Here is a 23,893-nt window from a genome sequence, read left to right on the forward strand (position 1 = left end):
TGAAGAATCCTCACTTTTGTATTTCAAAGATTAGACCTCTCACTACTAAATTATCTCCTTAAGAACTTAGCTTGTAAACCAACTATAAAAGGTTTTACTTTCACAAATGCACTTTCACAAATAACATGCCTTAATGGACTGGTAAGTGCTCTCAATACTCTTTACATAAACCTATGCAAGTCTCGTTTCGAGACTTGCTAATATATTAAAAGATCAATCACAATCCCTTCTAAAAATGAGCTAAAATAGCTAAATAGAATATAATGGTAATGACCAAAGTAAGATGGACTGTTAGAAGATAAGTCTTCAAGTTGTGTCTCGATTCAACATCATTGATCTAAGGGATTTGGTACAATCGATTTGATTTGATACGATTATTAGGATATGTTTCTTCAAGTGAATTAATCTTTATTGATAGGTTTGAATAATTCCATGATATTAGCACAACCCAAAGATTTGTTTCAATAAATTCTCAATCATCCAAATATGACAAGTTGTTATCTATCGCAGTGGTGATGGAAGTGAGCACATTGCAACAACTTCAAATATTTCAACATATAATATTATTAATGTAATATGTTAAATTTAAATAGTGATATTTTAATATTCAAAAATTTGATTTAAAATTTAAAGTCCAATAATATTATTGAATTTGAATATGTATTATTAATTGGTAGGGGTGTAAATGAACAAAACGCTCGATGAACCGTTCGTATAACATTCGTTTATGTTCATTTATTAAGCTAACGAGTATCAACAAAATTTTTATGTTTGTTTAATAAACGAAAGAACACAAATAAAGGTGTATTCGGTTCATTTATGTTCACGAACAAGCTCATTTATTGGCTTGTTTATAAGCTCGTTTATGACTCGTTTATTTATTAATGATATTTTCTTATAAAAATATTAAAATAATATCTCCCTCTATTTTTATATTTGAATTTCAACTCATTAATCTAGGATATATATATATATATATTTGCAATCACTATTGATAATTTGACAAAACAAGTTATGGGCAGTGTGCTCTAAATGCTTTACTCGATTGAAACAAACAATAATATAAAACTTAAAAGTAATGAAAGAAAAAGAAAAATATAATTTAAAAAAGCCTTAGCTGTCATACACTTTCTTTCTTTATGACTAAAAATTGAAATTAAAGTACTCTTTCTTTTTGCCATATTTTTTGGTACGATGTATTTTGATTTTTTTTAAATTTCGTGTGAATCTCTTTCCTTTTTACTTTACTTTTTCTCTCGGCCAAAAACAAGAATGTGAGAAGTCAAGATCAATTCAACTTGGATTCAGCTTAATATCATCTTCAAATCAAAAATTTGTTGCATCTCTTGATAGATTTCATCTTTCAACTTTATCAATCACCACAAATACTAGATTTTTATTTCTCAATGGTATGCAAAAGAGTTTTCTTTTCCTTTGTTTGTTTCATGTATTAGCAATATACATATTCTCCTAAGATCCGACTCTTTCTAACAGTCTCTCCAAAAATAATGTTCGGAGAGGCCGCAAAGAGTTTAGGGAAGACATTTTCAGATCTTTATTTGTGTTATACCATTCTCTTTTATCTGTTTAATCAATTTATTTGAATAAAAATTAATGTTGAGACCTTTCAAGTTGGAATTATAATTTCGTAACTATTATTTGCTATTATTATCTCCAAATTTAGCTTTATGAGATATTGCTTTAAACTTGATGCACATTGTTGTTTTTCATACTTGATGATTTTTAAAGATATTTTATATTATTAATGGTAAAAGAAAATTATTTGAAATGGTGATCTATTACTTATTTAGCCTATGTGTATTATTGTTTTTATAGAGCTTGTTTATTAGATTTGGTGTTATCCATTAATTATGATTTAAGTTTAAATTTTTAGGTATGACTTATAACTCGGAACAATGTCATTATTCCTATTCATGTACTGATTCTTCATCATTGATGGTTGTCATTGAAGGAAATGAAATTTCCAATGCTCGGGATACTACTCATGAAAGAACAACCCCTGAGGAGACTGACAGTATGTTTGGTTGGGGGTGGGCCCCACCTAATACATCTTTATTTCATCGTTTGGTTAAATGTGTTTCTAATACCCATGTAATACAATACAGATCTAATCGGTGAAAACCATCGATTTGTAATACAGCCCTTTTGCTCAGATTAGGTGCTGCATCCAAATCCCTCCCTGTTTTACCCTCCCAATTGGCTTCCCCATTCCGTCGCCTCTTCCTTCGTTCTACCTTCGTTCTACCTTCGCCTCCCGATTGGCTTCCCCATTCCTTCGCCTCTTCCTCTGTCTCTCAACCTCTTCTTTTCTTTTTCTTTACAACCAGTCACTCTTTCGATTTGCCTTCTCAACCAGTCGACCTTTTTCTTTTCTTTTTCTCTGTGTCACTCCTTCGATTGCTCTCAATTGGTGGGTTTCCAGGTTACTGCTACTGAAAGGTAAAGGTTTCTAACTCTCTTTTGCTCTCAATTATCCTGTAATTGTTCTAACTCTCTTCTTCTCTCTGTACTGAGTTTTAATGGTTGTCTTGTTAGTGTCTTCTTCATTGCACTTTCAGGGCCTGATCATATAAACTTCATCGAAACACGGAATCTTTTGTTTCTTCTTCTCTTTTGCTGGAGTTTTTGCTTTAATTTTCGGTAAAAATTTCTTACTAATCTTTGATTTTGGTTGTTTTCTCATTGGTTGATCTTTACGGCCCTCATGGAATCAAAGACCTGAAAGTTTAAAGGGAATTTTCCTTACTTTCTTGATAAAATTCAATTTAAAACATTCCAAGAATTTTTTTCACCTTGTGATTGGTAATTTTCCACTTCTTAATTCTTTTTGAATAATTGAGTTATCTACTTCGTTATTAGATGATTATTGTTATGATTATTTGAAGAACAACAGCTTGTGTACATGGAGTTTATTTTGTTCTAATTGCGTGACAGGTTTTCAATGCTTAGTTGCATGTTAAACAGAAATCCAGAATGATCCTATCAATGTAAGAAAAGTCACAGTTTATTCCAATTTACAATCATTTTTTTATCTTTCTATGTGTGTTTTTATCTTGTTAGGATTAGACTTGCTCATATTCATTTTCGTTCAGTATGTTGTTTTTGCTATTAGATTTTCATTTTTCTGGGTTGTTCTTTTAAAAAATGAATGATTTTGCCTAGTAATCTAATTTAATTTGTGTTTTTATGTTATGGGGGGCTAAAATGATTAGTATTCTTCTCCAGCAAAGAGAATGAAGCCAGAGGTAATTATGTTGAATCCCTGTGCAGCATCATACATACCACTTGCCAAAAGGAAGGGTTCCATAGCTAAAGATATTAAGGCTGGAAATGAGTCTTCTTGGTTTGATCCTTCCTCACGTAGCAATGCTTCACTTGAATCTGCAATCCCTGGCATTGGAAACCACCCGGTTGCACTGAAAAGCGACCCTGGTCATGGTTCTTTGATGCAAAATCAGGGTGAAATGAGTGGCGAGCAGATTATGGATGAGGAATTCGACATGGATTTGGATTATCTTCGCATGATGTTCCCCGGTTTGTCCAATGACTCTGTTCTGGATGTCTACATGGCTAATAATGGAGACTTAGAAGCCACTATTGACATGCTGAACCAACTTGAGGTAAATTTTGCCTATCTTTATTTTATAATTTATATAACTTGATTGTCTGAGTGGTCTTGCTGGATTCGTTTTCTATATTATTTTCATCTCGAGTGTTTCCTATATTATTAGCTCCTCTTGCTGTTCCATCCTGCAGATTTCCAAGTGTCCCTCTATGAAAGTGCTAGTAGTGAAGTAATTGAATTTATGAATAATTTTCTGATGTTGTGGGTAACATATTTCACTTGTTTTTAACTGTATGACATCAAAGAGTTAAGGATGTTAGTCTGCATTCAGGCCTATTTCAGCATAACCATGGTTTTTCTTCATTTGTTTTAATCCTCCCTATGCAAATGATAGAGATTTTTCCACCTGTTTTTGTCTCCCACCTTTTGAACTTTCATATGATTTTATACATTGATTTATGTCAATGATTTCCCACATATTTTGTTCTTATGGATCGTATACCTTCAGATGCTTTTATTGTTTTTATTCACCTCACTTTCAGTTGAATATATTATAACTGAGGGTTGTGTAGTGTTATCTTGTTCATATAAATTTGTTTGGAAATTTACCTATTCTATAATGCCATTAATAATGTATGCTAATTTGAATATTGGGGATAGGATGTTTTCCTCATGCTGCTTGCTTCTTGTTTACTTATTGTACGACAAGTTCTTTCTTTGGTTTCATTGGAAGTGATTTCCGGAGTATTTGTGATTTTGATTCTTGAATTAGTTTATGGTTGGGATTAAAAAATGCACCCTTTTGCCCTTATTTCGGTATTCATGTACATTGGATAGTTCTCTTTGTTAGATGTACACTGTTGAGTCCTCTGACACTCTTCCCGACACATTGGATATCGGTGATATCTCTGAATCTATCTCTTCAGCAAACTGTGGTACTCTTAAACTGAAGAATGTAGCAGGTGAAACCGGCGCGTCTTCATCAGGCTCTACAGAATCAGCTGTTACCTCCTGACTGACATAATTAAAGGGGTTTCAGTATTTCTAGTTTTAGTTGTATCTCTCAGTGGATAAGAAGTGTACACAAGTAGGGTTCTTCTTCAAGGTTGAGAAATGTAGTACTTTGCTTTTAACACTTGAAGGGTTTAACATTGGATGTATAGTTGTATGCTGTAACATTTGTTTGGTGAAAGTGGCAATTTACATGCAAATCAAATCATAGTTTTCATCAGAAATGAAAAATGATTCACATTTGTTGATGTTGGTGTATTATTATGATTTAGGTCTTAACCATCTTTTGATAGATTTAGCTGTTGGGGTCACATCTTGGTCGCTCAACTTTTTCTACATTTGTTTGGCGATGGAAGAGTATTTGTTTTGTTTATGCCTTTGCTGGGGGTTCATTTTCTCTATATAATATAATAACTTATATTAGAAGTAAAATTGTATTTTGCTCTCTACTAAAAGAATGGACAAATTAGTTCATGTACGTAAGATCAAAGAGCAAACTAATCTTTTTGTTAAAAATTTCATCCATTTTATAGTTAAAATCGGTCCTTATATGTCGGTATGAGGTACACGTGGTACATTACATGTAATTGTCTGATTATTTTTATTGTTAACAATTGATCTTTTTACATAGTTTGTGATATATGCACAAATGAGGTGAAATTTATTAAATTTTATTCACCGAATCTATCAATTTTCAAATTTGGAAAATCAGTCGACTTGCAACGACTTTTTGGATAGGATCAAACATTCTTGGATTGAGATATTTTCATAGCGTTTGGAGATCTCTTAATATAAGAATATTAATTATTAAGAATTTTATTAAATTATATATTTTAATTATAATATATTTAATAATAATTATGTTTAAATATGATTAAATTATTTATTATTGATATTAATAATCTTATTAAAATTTAAATAACAATAACAATAATAATTTACCAAAGCAAATTTCGCTAATTATTAAGAATTTTATTAAATTATATATTTTAATTAAAATATATTTAAAAATAATTATGTTTAAATATGATTAAATTATTTATTATTGATAATAATAATCTTATTAAAATTTAAATAACAATAACAATAATCATTTACCAAAACAAATTTATGCTAAGGGTATTCTAGTCATTTTAGTTTTTTCCATTATGCTATTACACCTCTATTCCATTCAACCAAACACAAGATTACTATTACGCCTCTATTCCATTACATTCAACCAAACAGTTGATTTGCTATTACATCTCTAATCCAATACACCTCTAATCCAATACACCTTTAATCCAATACAGCGAACCAAACACACCCTAAGTGTTTGGATGATATTAAAGTTGTCACTTATACGAGGAGAAATAGAAAGAAGACATGAATTGTTTGGCAGGAACTAACTGTAGTTAAGCTTGCGGATGGGACCGAAAAAGTGCAGTGTAATCAATGTAAGATTGAACTTGCCAAGAACAAGGATGGTACAACTACACAATATAAAAGACATTTAGATGGTTGTGTGAAACGTCATGTATCTTTAAAGGGACAAGACAATCTTTTCTACCACCGCAAGCACCTAGATCTGACAGTGCGAGTGGTATCCAGACTTAGAAATATAACCAAGCAAAGATCAATGAAGTTGTTTCTCACATGCTAGTGGTTAATGAGTTGTCTTTTGCATTTACTGAGTATGAGTTATTCACTTTGTTGATGGAAACAACAATTCCTCACTATGTAAGAATTTCTCGTGCTATAGTCAAAGCTGATTGTTGGACAAATTATGAGGTTGAGAAGAAGAGGTTAAATGAGCTGTTGAAGACAGTGGATAGGATTAGCATTACAACTGAAATGTGGAAGTTGGGTCAAAAGATTTAATACATGGTCTTGACAACTCATTTTGTGGACTCAGATTAGAATCTGCAAAAAAGAGTTTTGAACTTTGTTGATGTGCCTCCTCTGCATAGTGGAGTTTTCGTATATGATACATTGTAGAAGTACTTACAAGACTAGGGTATTAAAGGAAAAGTGTGCTTAATTTCTATGGACAATGCTTCTTACAATGATGCAGCTGTAAGGATGTTGATAGATAGCCTTTCATTTCATGAAAAGCTTCATTTGAATAGGAAATTGTTTCATGCCCGTTGTTGAGCAAACATCTTGAATCTATTGGTGCATGATGGTCGTTTCGAAATTGAAGATATAATTTGTACAAGCCCAATTTTAGCCCGAGCCCAAAAACCCAAAACAATTAAACCCACATAAAACTAACCTACTAGCCCAACAAATACAAGCCCAATTACCCAAACCCTAACAGCCCAAAGCATCAAATCAGAAAAAAGAACAAGTCAAACCCTAGTGCTACAGCGCTGCACCTAGGGTATTCAGACCCTTCTGCCACCACCACCGGCATGTCCCATCGCCACCTGCTTCGCCTGACACCGCCACTTGCCCACTTGCCGCATCAGTTACCTACAAACAAAGCAAGCACAAGAGAAGCAATACAGATAGCAGAGAAACATGAAAAACCAATATAAAAAATATTGTATCTATTCGGCTATAAAAGCCACATACATCAATGTATTCTGGGGGGGTTTTCTTTTTGAAAAAAAAAGAAAAAAGGTTCAAAAAGAAAAACTAAAACTCAAAAAAAAAACTAAAGGTGTTTTCTTTTTTTATATTTATTTTGTTTTTTATATTTATTTTTATTTCGAAATACTAAATAAAATAAAAAAGGAAAGATTTTTTACCTTTATCGGTGGTGCCGGAGTGCTCGAGGAAGCCAAGGGAGTGCGTCGGAAGAAAAAAGAAATTTTTTATTTTTCGCCATCATGACGACGGCGCAAGTTCTTTAGTGACCGGCGACTGCTGTGATGGCCGATGGTGGATTTTGGGCAGTCCCGGAGAAGGAGAGGGAGGTTGAGAGCATTTTCAAAAATTTTTTTAAAGGAAAGGGGAAAAGTGATTTTTTTGAAAAAAATTTAGCTTTTATAGAAGTTCAAAACGACGCCGTTTTGAGCCCCAAGCCCAGGCGCCAAAACGACGCCGTTTCATGCTCAACCCGCGCATACGACCCGACTCGACCGAAAGGTCAGCGTGTTTTCACTGGAGGGGATATTTGCGCAATTGGTCCCTCCGTTTTTGTGTCGCTCTCAATACAGTTCTTTTATATATTTTGAATTTTGGCTACCGGAGTTTTCTTCTGTTTTGATTTGGTCCCCAGACCATGCACATGTGCCTCACTAGAATGACGCCGTTTGGTCAACGTGGGAATATTTCCCTTTTGGTCCTCCTCCTTTTGCGCATGTCTGGATTTAATCCCTTTCATTTTTTTTATTTCGAATCCGCCCCATATTTTCATTTTTATTTCAATTTGGTCTGTGTTTTTAGCAATTTTATTATTTAGTTAATTATTTTAATGTTATTATTATATTATACTATTAATCTTGTATTATTATTATTATTTGTTCATTTATACCTTCTAAATTTTAAATTTGTTATATATATATACATACGTGCATTTTTTAATATATATATATACACGTATACATTTTATGTATTGTCTATATATACATATATACTTGTACATTCTTTATATTTTATAACTTATATGCATATCTATATATCTATGTACATCTTCTATTTTCATATATATATACATACTTTTGTATACCTTCTATAATTTTTATATACATGCATGTACATATATATATATATTTTAATTTACATACATATATTTTCATATTTCCATAATTTTATGTATATACACACATATATATCTTTTATATTTTTATAGTTTTATACATATTCTTTGTTTATTTCTTTATTTACATTTTCATTATTTATTTTGAAAGAATGTTTTGATTTTATTTGCTTATATGCATTGTTATTTTGTATGTCATTGATTTGTCCTTTTATCTAATTTATTTTCATTGCTATTACTCGTATTATTTATGTTACATCATCGTATTCTTTTTTTTTTGTTGCATATTGACACCGTGTTTTATTTCTACTATTTCGTGTTAGATTAATTTTATTTGATGCATAAATTATGATTTTTTGAATAAGCAAAATCTCGTGTTTAGATTCGAGAAGGTCGTACCCTAACTTACTAGGTTTCGACTTTCATAATAAATCTAAATACACGAATCTTTTCAAACTTAAATTTTAAACGATCTCGGGAATTAAGAAGAGATCGTGTCCTAACTTACTGGGCATAATCCCTTTTTTCCTCAAATTTTTAAACGATCTCGGGAATTAAGAAAAGATCATGTCCTAACTCATTGGGCATGATCCCCTTTTTTTAAAAAATCTGAGATAGCCAAATATTTTCTTAAATAAGTAAATTTTTCGGCATGTATACTCGTATCGGGAATTTGATACGTTGTGTCCTAACGCATTGGATATGACATGTCGTTTTCTCAAGATAAGGATTTTTCTAAAAAATAATAAAGGTAATATTTCGCGTTTGGAATTCGAGAAAACATGCCCTAATGTGTTGGGTTTCGATCTCTCGTTTAGCCAAATAGCCTGATATCCTTTTAAAATTTCAAAGTATGGGTTTTGGAACCATAAGGTGATCTTGGTTTTGAGGGTTTTAAGTATTGTATCCTAACGTGCTGGATGTGATATTTTTTAGAATAAGATAATCCTAAATTCCAACCCATGTTATTCGAGTTTTTTAGGATCATATTTTTAAATCTCTTCAAAGTTTTCAATTTTCAACACTGAGACATTAAGTAATCAATTAGGTACCAATTTTGGGCGTATCGAGGGTGCTAATCCTTCCTCGTGCGTAACCGACTCCCGAACCTGTTTTTCTGAATTTCGTGGGCCAAAATCGTTGTTTTAATAAAATCAAATTATTTATTAAAAACAACCACTTTTCAAGGTGACCCGATCACACCTTATCAAAAAAGATTGGTGGCGACTCCCGTTTTCGTTTTCAAAATCCAAGTCGACCCCGTTTTATCAAAAAAATGGTGTCAACATAATTGATAATGTAAGGGAAAGTGTGAAGTACATCACAACATCCACTGTGCATTTGACTATGTTCAATGATATTATTAAACAACTTCAGTTGCCAAATAAGAGGTTGATTTTAGATTGTTGTACACAGTGGAATGCAACATATGCTATGGTGTCATGTGTATTGGAGTTTAAGGACGTATTTCTACGGTATGCTTAACGAGATTCAAGTTATAAGTATTTGCCAAGTGATGAAGATTGGGTGAGGGTTGAGGAAGTTTGTTCTTTCTTAGCAGTTTTTAATGAAGTTACCAACATTATCTCAAGTAAATAATTTAAATATATCTAGTTTTATTTCTTTATTTCTTTATTTTTATTTATATTATTTAATTTAATACATGGTATTTCCTTTATAAATATTAGGTTCCGAATATCCAACTTCAAATTTGTTTCTTCTTGAACTTTGGAGTATCAAAGAGTTATTGATGGAGAAATCTTTGAGTGAGGAACTTTGGATGAGAAAAATGGCCAATAAAATGCAAATAAAATTTGATAAATATTGGGGTGAATGCAATTTGCTTATTTCTATTGCTACTATACTAGATCCTATGAATAATATGAAATTGATTGACTTGGTTTTCGTGTTATTTATTCTGAAGAGGAAACTTCTAGACAAATTCACATTATGCGTGATAGCCTATATGAGCTTTATAAGGAATATGTGGATGAATATGCAGCAACTAATGTTGATACATCAATGGAAAATGATGTGCAAGAAAGTGGTGCCAACAATGCTTCTACCACTAGTAGAATAGGCAAGGGAAAAGTTATGACTAAGAGGTCCAAGTTTGAGAGATATATTAGGAGTGTTGACACAGTTGACAATGTTAAGTTTGAACTAGATATATACTTGGAAGAAGGAGTGTTCATTTATAAAGAAAACTGTGATGATTTTGATGCCTTAGAGGGGTGGAAGGTTAATAACATCAAGTTTTGAATTTTATCAAAAATGACTTGTGAAATCTTGTCTATTCCTATTACCATGGTGGCTTCAAAATCTGCTTTAGTGCTAGCGGTAGAGTGATTGATGCATACTATTCATTTTTAGGAACTGATACGATGCAAATGTTACTTTGTGGTTTTGATTGGTATCAAAACTTTTATGGGTTGAAAAAAAAAGCCAAAGTGAGTAATTTTCAAGTATTTATTCTATTTATTTAGTATTTGAAATATTATTTAATTTGGTCATCTAATTTTAATTTTTTATGTAGATCAAAGTAAAAATAAAAGAGATTTTTCTTACTTTGACTTTAGAATTTTGAAGAATTTCAAAGGTACTTAATTTTTGGGGTGTGTACATTTTGGGGTGGTGTTTATGATAAGTCAGTAAACATTTTAACTTGGTTGGTGTTTGTCCTATAGCTTTGTATGAATCTGTTTTTAACTTTTCTGATATGATTATCTTTGTAAGGCAATTTTACATTTTAATTAGTTTACCTTCTATAACCTTATTTTTTTTAATAAATAATAATAATAATGGATCAAACAAAAGGTTTTTATGTTGTTGCCTTATTGAATTTGATGGGTGAAACTCATGAATTTTTTGATTTGGTGTTTTTAGGATGTGGTATCATTGGATTCATTGCAAAGGAATGTGATATTTATGTTGTCAACTTTTCTAGTTAGTGTTTACTGCAACATTTTTGTGTTATCTTTTTGAATTGCTTCTCTTGTAATATGTTTTGTTTTGAATCGATCAAACTACTTGTTTGCAACTTAGTTTTTTATGATATTACAAATGCCTCCTCAACTTTAAAACTCAACAATTCTCTTGTTGAAATATAAGTTTTATTTAGTTGGTTTTGTTTTATTTAATTTTATTGTTTGTTTGTTTAGTTAACATTCACGAACATAAACGAACATGTTCGTGAACATATAATAGAACATTTCACGAACATGTATGCGAACGTTAAACAAACATGTTTGTGAACGCTAAATGAATCGAGCCCGAACACACCAAATAATAAACGAATCGAGTTCGAACATGATATTAAAAATTTAAACGAACACTAACCGAACATTAACAACTTCAAAAGTAAACAAACGAACATGAACATAACATTGTTCGTTTGAGCCCGGTTCATTTACACTCCTATTAAGTGAATTTTAATTTTTAAATAAAACAAGTAAAGGAACTAAATTATACAATTAAAAGTAGAAAGATAATTTTCCAAAAGGTTAAAGAGAGTGGAAGCAAAATTAGACCCAAAAAAAATCACATTTAATCCTAATATGATATTTAAATAATATGAAGTAAGAAGCAGCATTTAAATACTTGAAATTTATTCCGTACCTTCATTAATTAAACGACTAATAAGCTAATAAATAAACGTGGAATGAGAGAGAATAAAATATGACAAATAAAACACGGTATTTTGCTATGAACTTTTATGGAAGAAGTGCAATAATGGGCACTAACCAAGTGGGGCGGCACTAGATGGAGTTAAAATTTTGTGTTTTTGGTAGAGATTTTGATAAATTTATATGAGTTTAATTAATTTTGGGCATTTGCCAAAGGAAGATTGGTTAGTGAACTTAAAGTGGGTAATCTCATGCCCATTTGTGATTAATAGTGCTATCTTAATCCTAATTGGATAAGAATTTGTATAGACAGGAACTGGCCAAAATTGAATTGTCTTTTATTCATTATCCTATCTCTCTCCCCAAAAGCTATAGCCTCTCAACTGCAAATAGTGGGGAGTGGCATTGCATGATCTTGATTGGGACCAAACACGTTGAATTTTGTAGAAAAAAAGGTACGTTTTTACTAGTGTTGGATATTGCATGGGTTTTTAAATTTCCAGTTATTTTTTATGATTTTACTGGGTGCTGCATTCATCATAAATTATGTTTTACGGTAATGCCATTTCCCGTTTTCTAACCCTGGATGAGAAAATTTGTCAAATATAATGGAAACCATCCTCCGCTTAAGAGGCTTTCGGTGAATATCATATTTTACAGTAATGACATTTCCCATTTTTTAACCCCGAATGAGAAAGATTTGTCAAATATAGCGGAAACCACCCAAGTCTGGCTCTTTGATACCTCCGCTTGGGAGGCTTTCGGTGAATATCCATCAACCGAATGTACAAATGTCTAATCATAAGATTACGGTGATTAATTTTATTAAGACAATATGATGTCACACGGTTTCTTAATAATCGCATCAAAACTCATTTAAATATAGGATAATGCATCTTTTAGTTGCATGAAAAAAAACATGTATTGAGAGAAGCGTTCTATTAAGACCTTAACTATCTAAAATATTGAATTTAAATTTTCTATTCAAACAATTCTTTGGATCGCTTGTTGGAACATCATTCCTTGTTCGAATATTTTGTTGGACAAACTGTTGGGACAACAATTTAAACATCTATTTAGGACAACATACGTGCAATTAAAACTTGACGTTTTGACTTTGTTCCCCATGGTATGTTTCTCAGTAAGTAAATGATCCTTGTGTTCTTAATCTTTTTTTTTTAGGTTGTTGATCCATTTTTGGAGAGGTGGAGGAGGAAGGATCAACAATCCTCATCTCATGCCTTATCCTTTGACTTATCTTACTTGAAGGATAAGCTTATTTGAATTCTCTTGGATATGAAGAAATTTGTGGGATAATTTTTGAAGATAATTCAAGAGATAAATTCAATTTTTAACTTAAAGTTTTAAGCTTATCAGAAAACTGTTAAAGAACTTTTGTATCAACTTATAAATAAACTGCATTGTCGCACATGTTGGTGTGGTTGTGGGAGTGCTTTTGACTAGTTATTTGTTTATCTTTACTTTGTATTTTTGCACTCTTGTGTTAGGTATTTTATTGGAGATTAAACCGTATTGTAAGTGAAATTATTTGGGGTGAGTGATTGCAATAATTAGGTTCATTGTTAGGTTGCAATTACCGTTATTGCAAAGAGTAAATTGAGTTTTAGTTAATAGATGATCTGGATGATTGTTGAATAAAATCATTTACTAAACAAGACTTTACAGAATAACATTTGTGAAATAAAAAATATCATGTATTGATTTCTCTCATTACCTTACTTTCTTTTTATAAATAGTTCGTTAAAATAACTTGTTTCAACATCAGTTGGGATATGTTTTGGGACAAGAAGCAAACCAAATTGTAATTTTCCACATTCCTAACTTAACCATAAAAAGGTATAAATAAATGATGTTGGCCCCCCGTAGTCAAATGATAGTAGAATTGAAGTTATTTTACCTGTCTGACCTAAAACATTTAATATTTATAAAAATGACTCTGGTTCAAAAATATTCACTAAAATAACCTGAAATGAACAGTAAGTTTGGGTTTTGGGAACCCAATGGCTGGCACCACCTTGTGTTTTGGCCCCATCAGTACCTAATGATTGTGTTAAGCTTTAAAAAAAATGAATTTTTTGAGTTTGAGACATGAATGGTCGGCACTAGGGTATTTTTTTAAATCATATCATACTGGTATACAAAAATATCAGTATCTGAAAAAAAATTTGGGTGTTGGCCAGTAAATGGCCGGCACCAAGGACATTTTTCGTGTCCTAAGGCAATTTCTTATTTTATTTTGGGGCACTGATGGCCAGCACCAGTCATTTTAAAAAAAAAATTTTGGAACTGGCCAGTAGATGGCGAGCATCAGGTATATTATTAGGGTCTCAAGACACTTTTTTTTTTACTTTGGAACACTGATGGCTGAGACCACCTTTTTCAAGTCCCCAATTTTTTTTTTTTTGGTTTTGGAACACCGATGGCCGGCACCAACTTTATCAGATTAAAATAATAATAATTATTTATTTTTGAACACTGATGGCCAGCAACAAGTATTAAAAAATTAGTTTTCTTAATTTTGGGAAACAGATGGCCGGAACCCCCTCCACTCTATATATAAGGGTGGTTTTGGTTATGATAGTGTAAATGGATGAGAATTTTTTTTTTGAGAGAGCCATCAAAATGAGAGTGTTTTGTAGTGTATCATCAAATGAGTTTTTTGTAGTGAATTGCATATGGGAGTTTTTTTGTAGTGTACAACCGAATTTCAGGGTTGAATTATATACTGTCATGTCAACCGTAAAGGTTATGCCATTAAGGGTAAGATGACTTTTTGCACCAAAGATGGCTAACCAAGATGTCCAATGCAGATGGACATTATCTATGGTGCCAGAGCATTTATTTCACAACTTAGAAGTGGGGTATTTATGCAACGTAGACCTGATTCAAGCAGAAAAAGACTAATTGTGAGGAAACTACTATTCAAAATAATTGTATTATTTCTTTAGAATGTTTGTATTTTTTATATCTGTAAATTTAATGTAGTCGTTTAGGGTTTAAGGTTTCATTATTATATTTTCGTGTATTAATTTCTTAGAATGTTTGTATTTTTTATATCTGTAAATTTAATTTAATCCGTATTATATGTAGTTTGAATTGAAAATTTTCGTATTAATTTTACTCATCTGTTTGTAGTTTGTTGAGTGTTTAAATTTAATTTAGCTTTGTATTATATATAGTTTGACTTTAAAATTTTCGTGCATTAATTTTACCCATCTGCTTTTAGTTTCTTGGGTGTTTAAATTTAATTTAGCCCGTATTATATGTAGTTTGAATTTAAAATTTTCGTATTAATTTTACCCATCTGTTTGTAGTTTGTTGGGTGTTTAAATTTAATTTAGTCCGTGTTATTTGTTGTTTGAATTTTATATTTTTGTGTATTAATATTCTAGAATGTTTGTATTTTATTATATCAGTAAATTTAATTTGTTGTGTACTATTACTTATTCAATTATATATATTTTATTAAATATTTCGAATTCATTTATTCAAACAAATAATTATTTTACAAAATTAAATTTATATTAAAAATAGAATAATTACAAAATAAAGTAAATATTTACAGATAAAAATCAAAATTGTCGTGATCTTAGCGATGTCCCCGATGATAGCGTGTAACGGTCTGGCTGCCTCCGCCAGCGATGTCGTGCACCTTGCTGAGGCATTTGATAGTTGTTCGGTCCGGCCTCCAGTGTCCCGTCCGGTGTACTTAGAAAAGTAGTATAATATTATACACCATAATTGAGAGTTAAGGGGTATCGCGTGACCAGAGGTGCTGATGGAAAAATATGCTCAGTAGTAGGTGTACGTGCTTCTAGATCGAGCTCCGGGTGGTATGAGGACGATTTGGACCTTGTCGAATGTTGAGGCTCGAAGTCGTCGCCAAAAATATCCTTGAAAGATGGAGGAAATTAGGGCTTGGGCTCAGGCTCGAGCTCCGGGTGGTATGATGACGAGCCGAATACTTCATATTGGGGCTCGGATCAGGGCTCAAGGCAGAATCAGTTTCGGTGTTCCCGAATGGCAGAACTCGGTTATGGCGCAATCGTACGTTCGTCTGTTGCCATCGGGAAGATTCTGGTTTCACATCTTTCGGGATCAACATATAACAACCTTGGAATATAAAAGGCTTCCCGTGTACCATATACCATTCTGCGTACTCGTGCGTAGGAGAGAACCCTCCCTCTAAGACATACAAGGAAGGGCGCCTCGAATGTCGATTATTCTATAGAAAGATATACGGTTCATGTTTTTCAGTCCAATTTATTGCATCCCGACTCGAACCCTTTTTGTCCATTCCGTAGACTTATTTGATGTCGACAAGAGGGTTTAGGATAGGTTGTGCGCAACTAAACTACCTCAATACCCGACCTTCATCGTGCCACTCCACCATATGAAAATGAATCAATGAAACATTTGACAAAAATAACTATTGCTGCTCGGTAACCCATGATGGTATGAGCGCTGCGATCCCTTCCTCGACATATGGCATCCATAGAAACTGCATAATATAGACAACAAGTTATTAGTTAATTTTTTTTTTGCAATTATTGTATTTAAAAATAAAGATTTGGAAGCGTATTTTATGGCATCCCAAGAATGACTCTTGATCATCATACGGTACACGGGTACGGTGAACGATCACCCGATTCCCAGTAGAGTTGCCCATCTAAAAGAGAGAATAAATTATCAGATTATTTTTTCCATGCAAAAATGAGTATACTATACTATAAAATTAAAAAACATATGACAAAATTGAACTATCTATTTACCTGTTCACGAGTGGCCACACATACAATTGTTGGCTCATTAATGCCAGAAATGGCATTTAGTATAACGCCCAAGACTACAGTAGAAGGCAACAATCACCCATTGTTTTCGTAGACAGCTTTGTTGCACGACAAAGCTCACAATATAAGCATGCTAATACTGCAGAGCCCCAACTAAATCTTCCGACAAGCTCGAGATCCTCTAATAAAAGGAGATACATGATGTGGAATTTATTTTGATTGACGTCCGACAACAATATCCCACCTATAAGTTGCAGGATGAACGATCTTGCAGCGTAGATAAAGTCCATCTGCGTTAGACTGCTTGGTAGATGCTAGAAGTTTTCTCTTAACCAGGTAAATTTAATACTAGTTAATGTCCTTCCTCATCGTTGAGGGGCACTCTTCCAAGTAACCGCTCACAAGTGCCCCACGGATCGAGCACTTTCTAAGCTCGGTCACTGCTTCGCCATTTATAGGCAACCCTAGTTAGACTGCTACGTCTTGCAGTGTAATAGTTACCTCCCCACACGGGAGGTGGAACGTATGTGTCTCTAGGTGCCATCTTTCAACTAAGGCCAATATTAAATCAGCCCGTAGCTCAGATATTTGAATGTACGCGGCTACCCCAAAACCTGCGATGTTCAAATATGGTATTACTCTTCGATCGGAAAAATAATAGGGATCATGCAACCGGGGTCTCACAATTCGGTACTGATCCTGAGTTTATAGTAAATATAGAATGTTATATTTTTCGTTTAAAAAAGAATTTATCATAGTATTTCAAATTAAATGGGACATTATTCTTCTCGTTTACCTTATTCACATTTTTAGCAATGTGGTTGTTGTCATTTAAAAGAATATTAGGATTAGGATCCATCGAGTGATCGGTGGTGGTCGGCAGTGAATGACAATGGTCGGAGATGTTTGGAGGTGATCGACGGTCGTTGGTCGACAAAAAATGGCGGCGGTAAACGATCGATAGTTAACGGCGACAGTCGACGGTGAGCGGGAATTATCGGTGGTGGTGATCGGGTTTTAGGTTGAAGTACCCCATTTATAGTGGGGGACCATAGTGGCTGAACAGGGGTAAAATTGGAAAAAGAAAAAGAAAAAAATTGTTTGAGGCACTGACCCATTGGGTCACTTCGCAGCAGGCCTAGCCTGCTAGTGTCGGCCAATGAAAGGCTGAATGGGCGTAGTGCCGACCAATTCCTGGCCAGTATTAACTAGCCCTGACGCTAACGCAGGCCTGACACAGGCCCTGACCCATCCTTTTAATTTTTTTTTTCATTTCATTTCCATTTCCATTTCCATTTCCATTTCATTTCATTTCATTTCATTTCATTTACATTTACATTTACATTTAAATTTCATTTCATTTAAATTTTATTTTTTCCATTTCAATTTTATTTTTTCTCATTTCAATTTTTTTTCACATTAATAACAAGTAGTCTCATTTAAATTATTTTTTCATTTCAGTTTTTGTTTTCATTTCAATTTATAATTTATTTTCATTTAAACTTTCATTTCATTTCATAATCATTACAAATTCATTTCATTTCATTAATTTTTTCCATTTAAATTTATTTCTTTTCTAGTATTCAATTTTTTTCATATTAATCACAAGTAGTTTCATTTCAATTTTTTTTTCAATTTATCATTCTATTTCAAAATTTAAAATTTCATTTAAATTCAAAAATTTTCTCATTTCATTTTTTTTTGTTTTTTTTAAGCTTGACCTATTGAGTCACATCGTAGCAGGCCTAGTGCCTACCAAGTCATCTACTGGTGCCGGCCACTGAAAGCCCATTTGTCAGGTCTGCTGCAAGCCTAACACAGGCCTTTACTGTCATGTCTTGTCAAATTTTTCTTTTTTCATTTCAATTTCAATTTTCAATTTTCATTTCTAAATTCATTTCATTTTCATTTCTCATTTCATTTCACATTGCATTTCATCTAAATTTGTTTTTTTTTCATTTAAATTTATTTCATTTTCCATTTTAATTTACGTTTTTTTCATATTAATTTTTGTCTTATTGTAATTTATTTCATTTCAATTTATACTTTATTTTCATTTCATATTCATTTAATATTTTAGTTTCATTTTAAATTCATTTCATATTTTATTTTCATTTCATATTCATTTCACTTTATTCACTTATTAATTAAAAACTTAATTTTAATTTATATATTTTATCTTTTTCTCATGTCAAGCCTTGGTAAGCAGGCTTGAACTTGGTGCTGGCCAATGTAAGGCCATCTCTGACAGGCCTTGGTGCTGGACATTCAAAGACCTTTTTGGTAGGCCTGTCACCTCAAATCAATCTCTTTTTTCCTTCTTTAATTTCTATTAAATTTAAATTTCATTTTAGCTTGATTTCAATCAAAAAGTTCAATTTCTCATTTAGATTATACTCATATATCTTTTTTAAATATAATTCCAATTATTTTCATTTCATTCCCTATTTTAATTTCATTTTCATATCACCTTTTACTTTATTTGATATTCAGTTGCATTAATATATTTAATGTGTTTTAAATTAAATATGCATGTATATTGTATTATAATTTAATGTGTTTTAAATTAGGAATAAGAAAAAATATTTATTAATTATTATATTTAATCAATTGTATAATTTGAATAAAGAATATCATTTGTATATGTTTTTTTCATATTTTTACAATGTTTTTAGAAGAACATGCGTTCAATAATACATCATTCGTCATCTTCGAGTCTAGAATTATGAGACGATTGACCGGAAACATAGACATGATGTGGGCAAGTTGATCGGTTTTGTCTGGATGTTCGACACACAATGCAAAGTTTGGGTTCGCCCGCTTGACTGACGTCCATTTCATTTCGAATTCTCGTCGACCTTTAGGATGTCTACGAAGACTACGGTCAAGCACCATCTCGAAAGTAGGCGGTGGAACTTCCCAATTTGAGACATCGAGGATTACAGGAAATTCGTTCCCCCATATACGCAATATGCGTTGCAACGTGTAGATCTCGTCTATGAATTGTTCAACATTTAAGTTTGCTCTCCCACACACTGTATGAACATGCGCACACGGATATTGAAAAGTCTAAAATATCCCACACTCGCAACGCCTGTTTTGCAAATCAACTGTGCATGACCTAGATGGCAAACTTGAGCAACAACCGATGTACTCTTGAACTCGAAAAGTTTCCAAGTCGTGCGAATACAATTCTACGTCCATTGTTTGCGCCTTTCGACTATTTACCACCATGGCCTTTCAGACAACCTCAATGTACATGTGCCCGGCTTCGATCTACTTAGCTTGTCCCAACCTTATCCTAGGCATCAATATGGCCAACCTATAGAATGTTGCTGAGAAAACAACAGAAATTGGTAGATGACGTGTGCGCCTCAATACAGAGTTAACTGCCTCTACCAAGTTGGTCGTCATCTACCCATACCGAAACCCCTTATCATAACTTTGAGTCCATTGCTAGTTCTCCATGCTACCCAACCATGTTCAGAGATCTGTTGGTAAAGATGGCATCTGAGATTCAAGCCTCGTGAACCTTTGCTTGAATCTTTGCAGTTCTAACTCATGAGCTGCATATGCAATTTGGAATCAGTATTTTAAAAACTTATAGGCTGATAAAATTTAAAAAAGAATTTTTTACATAAATAAAAACAATATCTTTTACCCATGTACACGAGTTTTTTTCATTCTTTATTCTTATAATCTCTGTGGAAGTTTGTCGCGATGTGTCGGATGTAATAAATAGACCTCCACAGAACCCCCGATCGCCTTATCCCAGTAAGTAGTCCCTTCGATCTGTCTGATATAAGACAAATGTTGTCTTTTCTGACCACGTGCCTTCGTAGATTTGTGAGGAACATTTCTCAAGACTCGAAGCACTTACGCTCCACGATGGCCAAAGTAATTGGAAGTACATTTTGGTTGTCGTCTTGTACAACAGCAATCAGGAGTATTTGCATGTATTTTTTGTACAACCAGGTCCCGTCCACCTGAACCATCGGCTTGCAGTGAGGGAAGACCCTAACACACAGCTTGAACGTCTAAAACAATCAATGAAAAACTCGTTTCCTCGATGGTATCTCCCTTTCTGGGCCTTTGTACGATAATGTTTGCAAATCAGTTATTGTCCCGGGCACATACTCTCGTATCCCGGTTATCTACCATTGAAGCTCATTGTATGACGCATCCCAGTCACCATACAACTCTCGCATCACCATTTGTTTCGCCCACCATGCCTTTTGGTACGACACTTTATACTTGAATCGAGTTTTCATGTCCGTAATAAGGACTGGCATTTGAATAGTGGGCGACTCTTTCACCAAGGGATGATGCAGTTGTATATAGTTTTTGCATCTAACTTTCGATGGTCTTACGACATACTAGCAGAAGTGCATGTGTGTGGACCTTCTAGTTTTCTTATCATCCACATCTGTGTCTGCTGCATTAACGCGGCTCGAACACACCAGTTACACCCGCTTGAGGCTTTCCAACATTCTCCTACGTACAAAGACTGCTTCGACTTTATTACTTTATAGTCCACACCTAACTTCAAGCTGAGTTGTTTTATAGCATGTAAACAGTCTTTCTTGTTATCGAATTGTTGTCCTACGAACAACTCTTCATCGTCGAACTCATCATCAAGTAGGTAAGCCGGCACAATGTTTGTATATTTTGAGAACTCGCGTGCTAGAGTTGCATCAGGATCTACGTCAGTCATAAAGAACCCTAGATTATTTCTTATGAATATACAAGGGCCCGTGTTCTCGGCCAAATGGGGGTTTGCATTTTCACCCTCCACCGGGCCTTCCTCGTCTATATCTTAGGGACGCCATCCAAATCGGGGTCACTGAAATCATCGTTGGGATCCCGGTGGGACTGGTCATCATTATCGGACCCTTCATCACCATCTTCTATGGTGGCCAACACCTCTGGGTGGATATCTAGACGAGTACACAAGTTTGGGTTGTTATGTAACAGCCCGATTTTAGACCTAGTCGGAACAGTGGTTTCGGGACAACAAATCTGACGAGGATAAAATTTGTTTTTATTATATTTTTATGGCCTAAGATTTCACAAAATGATTTCATGAAAATTTCGTTCGAAAATTTTGACGTTTAGGCACTCAATTTAGTCAAAAGGACTAAATTGTAAAAAGTGAAAAAGTTGAGATCTACATGTTAGAGGTGTCCAATTGTTATGAAATTTTAAATTGGAGGTCCTTATATGGTAATTATACCATTGTTTAAGTTGGTGGACAAAAATGGACATGGTTAGCTATGTTTCCAAAGTTTTTCATTAAGGTCATTTTGGTCATTTAGTTATTAAAATGAATTAAAAACAAAATTAAAAGCCAATTTTTGTCCATCTTCAACCCCTAGGCCGAAAATTGCATGGAGAAACCATGGCTAGGGTTTTTCAAGCTTCCAAGCTCGATTGTAAGTCCGTTCTAGTCTCATTTTTAATATTTTTACGTTTTTGAAATCCTCGTAACAAATTTACCTATTTTTACCATTATTTTGAACTAGGGTTTGTATTTAAAAATTTAGCCATGAATGATATGCATGTATTTTGATGTTTTATGGAAGAATATGAATGTTTGGAGTGTGATGAATGTCTTTTACTAAGTGATTTTCGATGAAAATGCCTAAAAGAATTAATTTGTAAAAGTTATAAAATATGTCACAAGTGTATGAATAAGTGAGAATTGTAGACTGCTATAGTTATGAAAATGGTTTGGCTAGGCCTAAAATGCAAGGAAATTGAATAAAAATTATTTTACGAGCCTAGGGGAAAAATTATAATTTTGTGAAACTGTAGGGGCAAAAATGTAATTTTTGCCAAATGTGATTTTTGGACTAAATTGAATAATGTGAGTGTTAAGTAAGTTAAATGTGTTATTATAAATCAAGAAAGACGAGAAATTGACTTTGATCAGTGAAAAAAAAAGTGAGAAATTTCCCGGTTGAACCTCCGGGATAGAAAAAATACGAATGAAGTGACAATAATGATCACATGTGTGGCACGGGCTATGTGCAGGCCATATGTGAAAGAGATAGTAATGGTCACGTATGTAGTACTATGTGCAGGCTACTATGTGTACCGGGTACCATTGGTTATAAAGGTGGTTGTTGTGTGCTGATTCCACTGGGTATCATTGATTATAAAGGTAGTTGTTGTGTGCTGATTCCAATGGGTACTATTGATTATGAAGGTGGTTGCTATGTGCTGATTCCATCGAGTATCATTGACTATAAGGGTGGTGCTATGTGCTGATCCACTGTATATCTGTTATTATTCCGAAGTGTTCATCGGGAAATTGACTAAGTGTAATTGAATATGACTATATGATGAATGAGTGCAGGTATAAGTGTGAAAATTTATGAACAATGTGCTTGATATTTGATCAAACCGTCGGTAAGATGCAATGGAGTAAGTGAAATTATGAAAGAGTAAATTTAGCAACAAAATAGTTTTGGACAGCAGCAGTTGTGTGAATTTGAAAAATCACCAAAAATGATGGAAATCTAATTAGAGAGTGAATAAGATATTAAATTAAATATGAATGAGTCTATTTTCACATAAAAGAGACAGAGCAAGCAAACGAGTTTTATATTATGAGATATTTGAATTTTAGTGAGACGGGGCTAGAATGATTTCGAAATCCCCTGTTCTGAATTTGGAAAATCATTAAAAATTTTAAAAAAATAATTATGAGATAAAATTCATATGTTTAGAATCTTGAATGAGTCTATTTTCAAAAGAAACAAATGAGAATATTATCCAAATTCTGTACTATGAAATAATTAATTTTTAGTAAAGAAAGGTCAGAACTGTCAAGCAGTGAAACAGGAGAAACTTTAAAGAATAAACTGTACTTATTGGCTAAGAAAAAAATTCTGAAAATTTTATGGTAAGAATATATATGAGTCTAGTTTCAGGAAAAATTAACGGATCTTAATTTGGAGCTCGGTATCTCGAGATATAAATAAATTAGTGACTCTGACTCAGACAGACAGTTTGAATTTACATACAGGAAAATAGTGAAAGTATGGATAATGTTGTTTAAGCGTGTTATACACATTAAGGATGTGGAATGGAGAGGGGGAAGAGGAAAATTGGAAAATATATGAATGATTTGTGTATAATTGGTCATATGCTCGATTATGATTGATAAACG

General features: G+C 33.1%; 1 protein-coding gene across 8 annotated transcripts; it reads left to right on the plus strand.

Moving 5' to 3' along the window:
- The first annotated feature begins 1,216 nt into the window (after positions 1–1,216).
- LOC105791536 (polyadenylate-binding protein-interacting protein 5) lies at positions 1,217–4,845 on the plus strand. Of its 8 annotated transcripts, none has more exons than XM_052634271.1 (6): positions 1,217–1,409; positions 1,973–2,460; positions 2,557–2,661; positions 2,956–3,008; positions 3,247–3,641; positions 4,437–4,845. In XM_052634271.1, the coding sequence occupies exons 5-6, from the start codon at positions 3,255–3,257 to the stop codon at positions 4,599–4,601; spliced, it is 552 nt and encodes a 183-aa protein (XP_052490231.1). In that variant the 5' UTR covers positions 1,217–1,409; positions 1,973–2,460; positions 2,557–2,661; positions 2,956–3,008; positions 3,247–3,254; the 3' UTR covers positions 4,602–4,845. The 8 variants fall into 8 exon arrangements, with proteins under 8 accessions (XP_052490231.1, XP_012475077.2, XP_052490233.1 ...); XM_012619623.2 differs by having other exon boundaries at positions 2,580–2,661; XM_052634273.1 differs by lacking the exon at positions 2,557–2,661 and adding an exon at positions 2,738–2,823 and having other exon boundaries at positions 3,234–3,641.
- The last annotated feature ends 19,048 nt before the right edge of the window (positions 4,846–23,893 follow it).

The sequence above is a fragment of the Gossypium raimondii genome, chromosome 8 (genome assembly GCF_025698545.1).
Source record: "Gossypium raimondii isolate GPD5lz chromosome 8, ASM2569854v1, whole genome shotgun sequence".
Taxonomy (NCBI): domain Eukaryota; kingdom Viridiplantae; phylum Streptophyta; class Magnoliopsida; order Malvales; family Malvaceae; genus Gossypium; species Gossypium raimondii.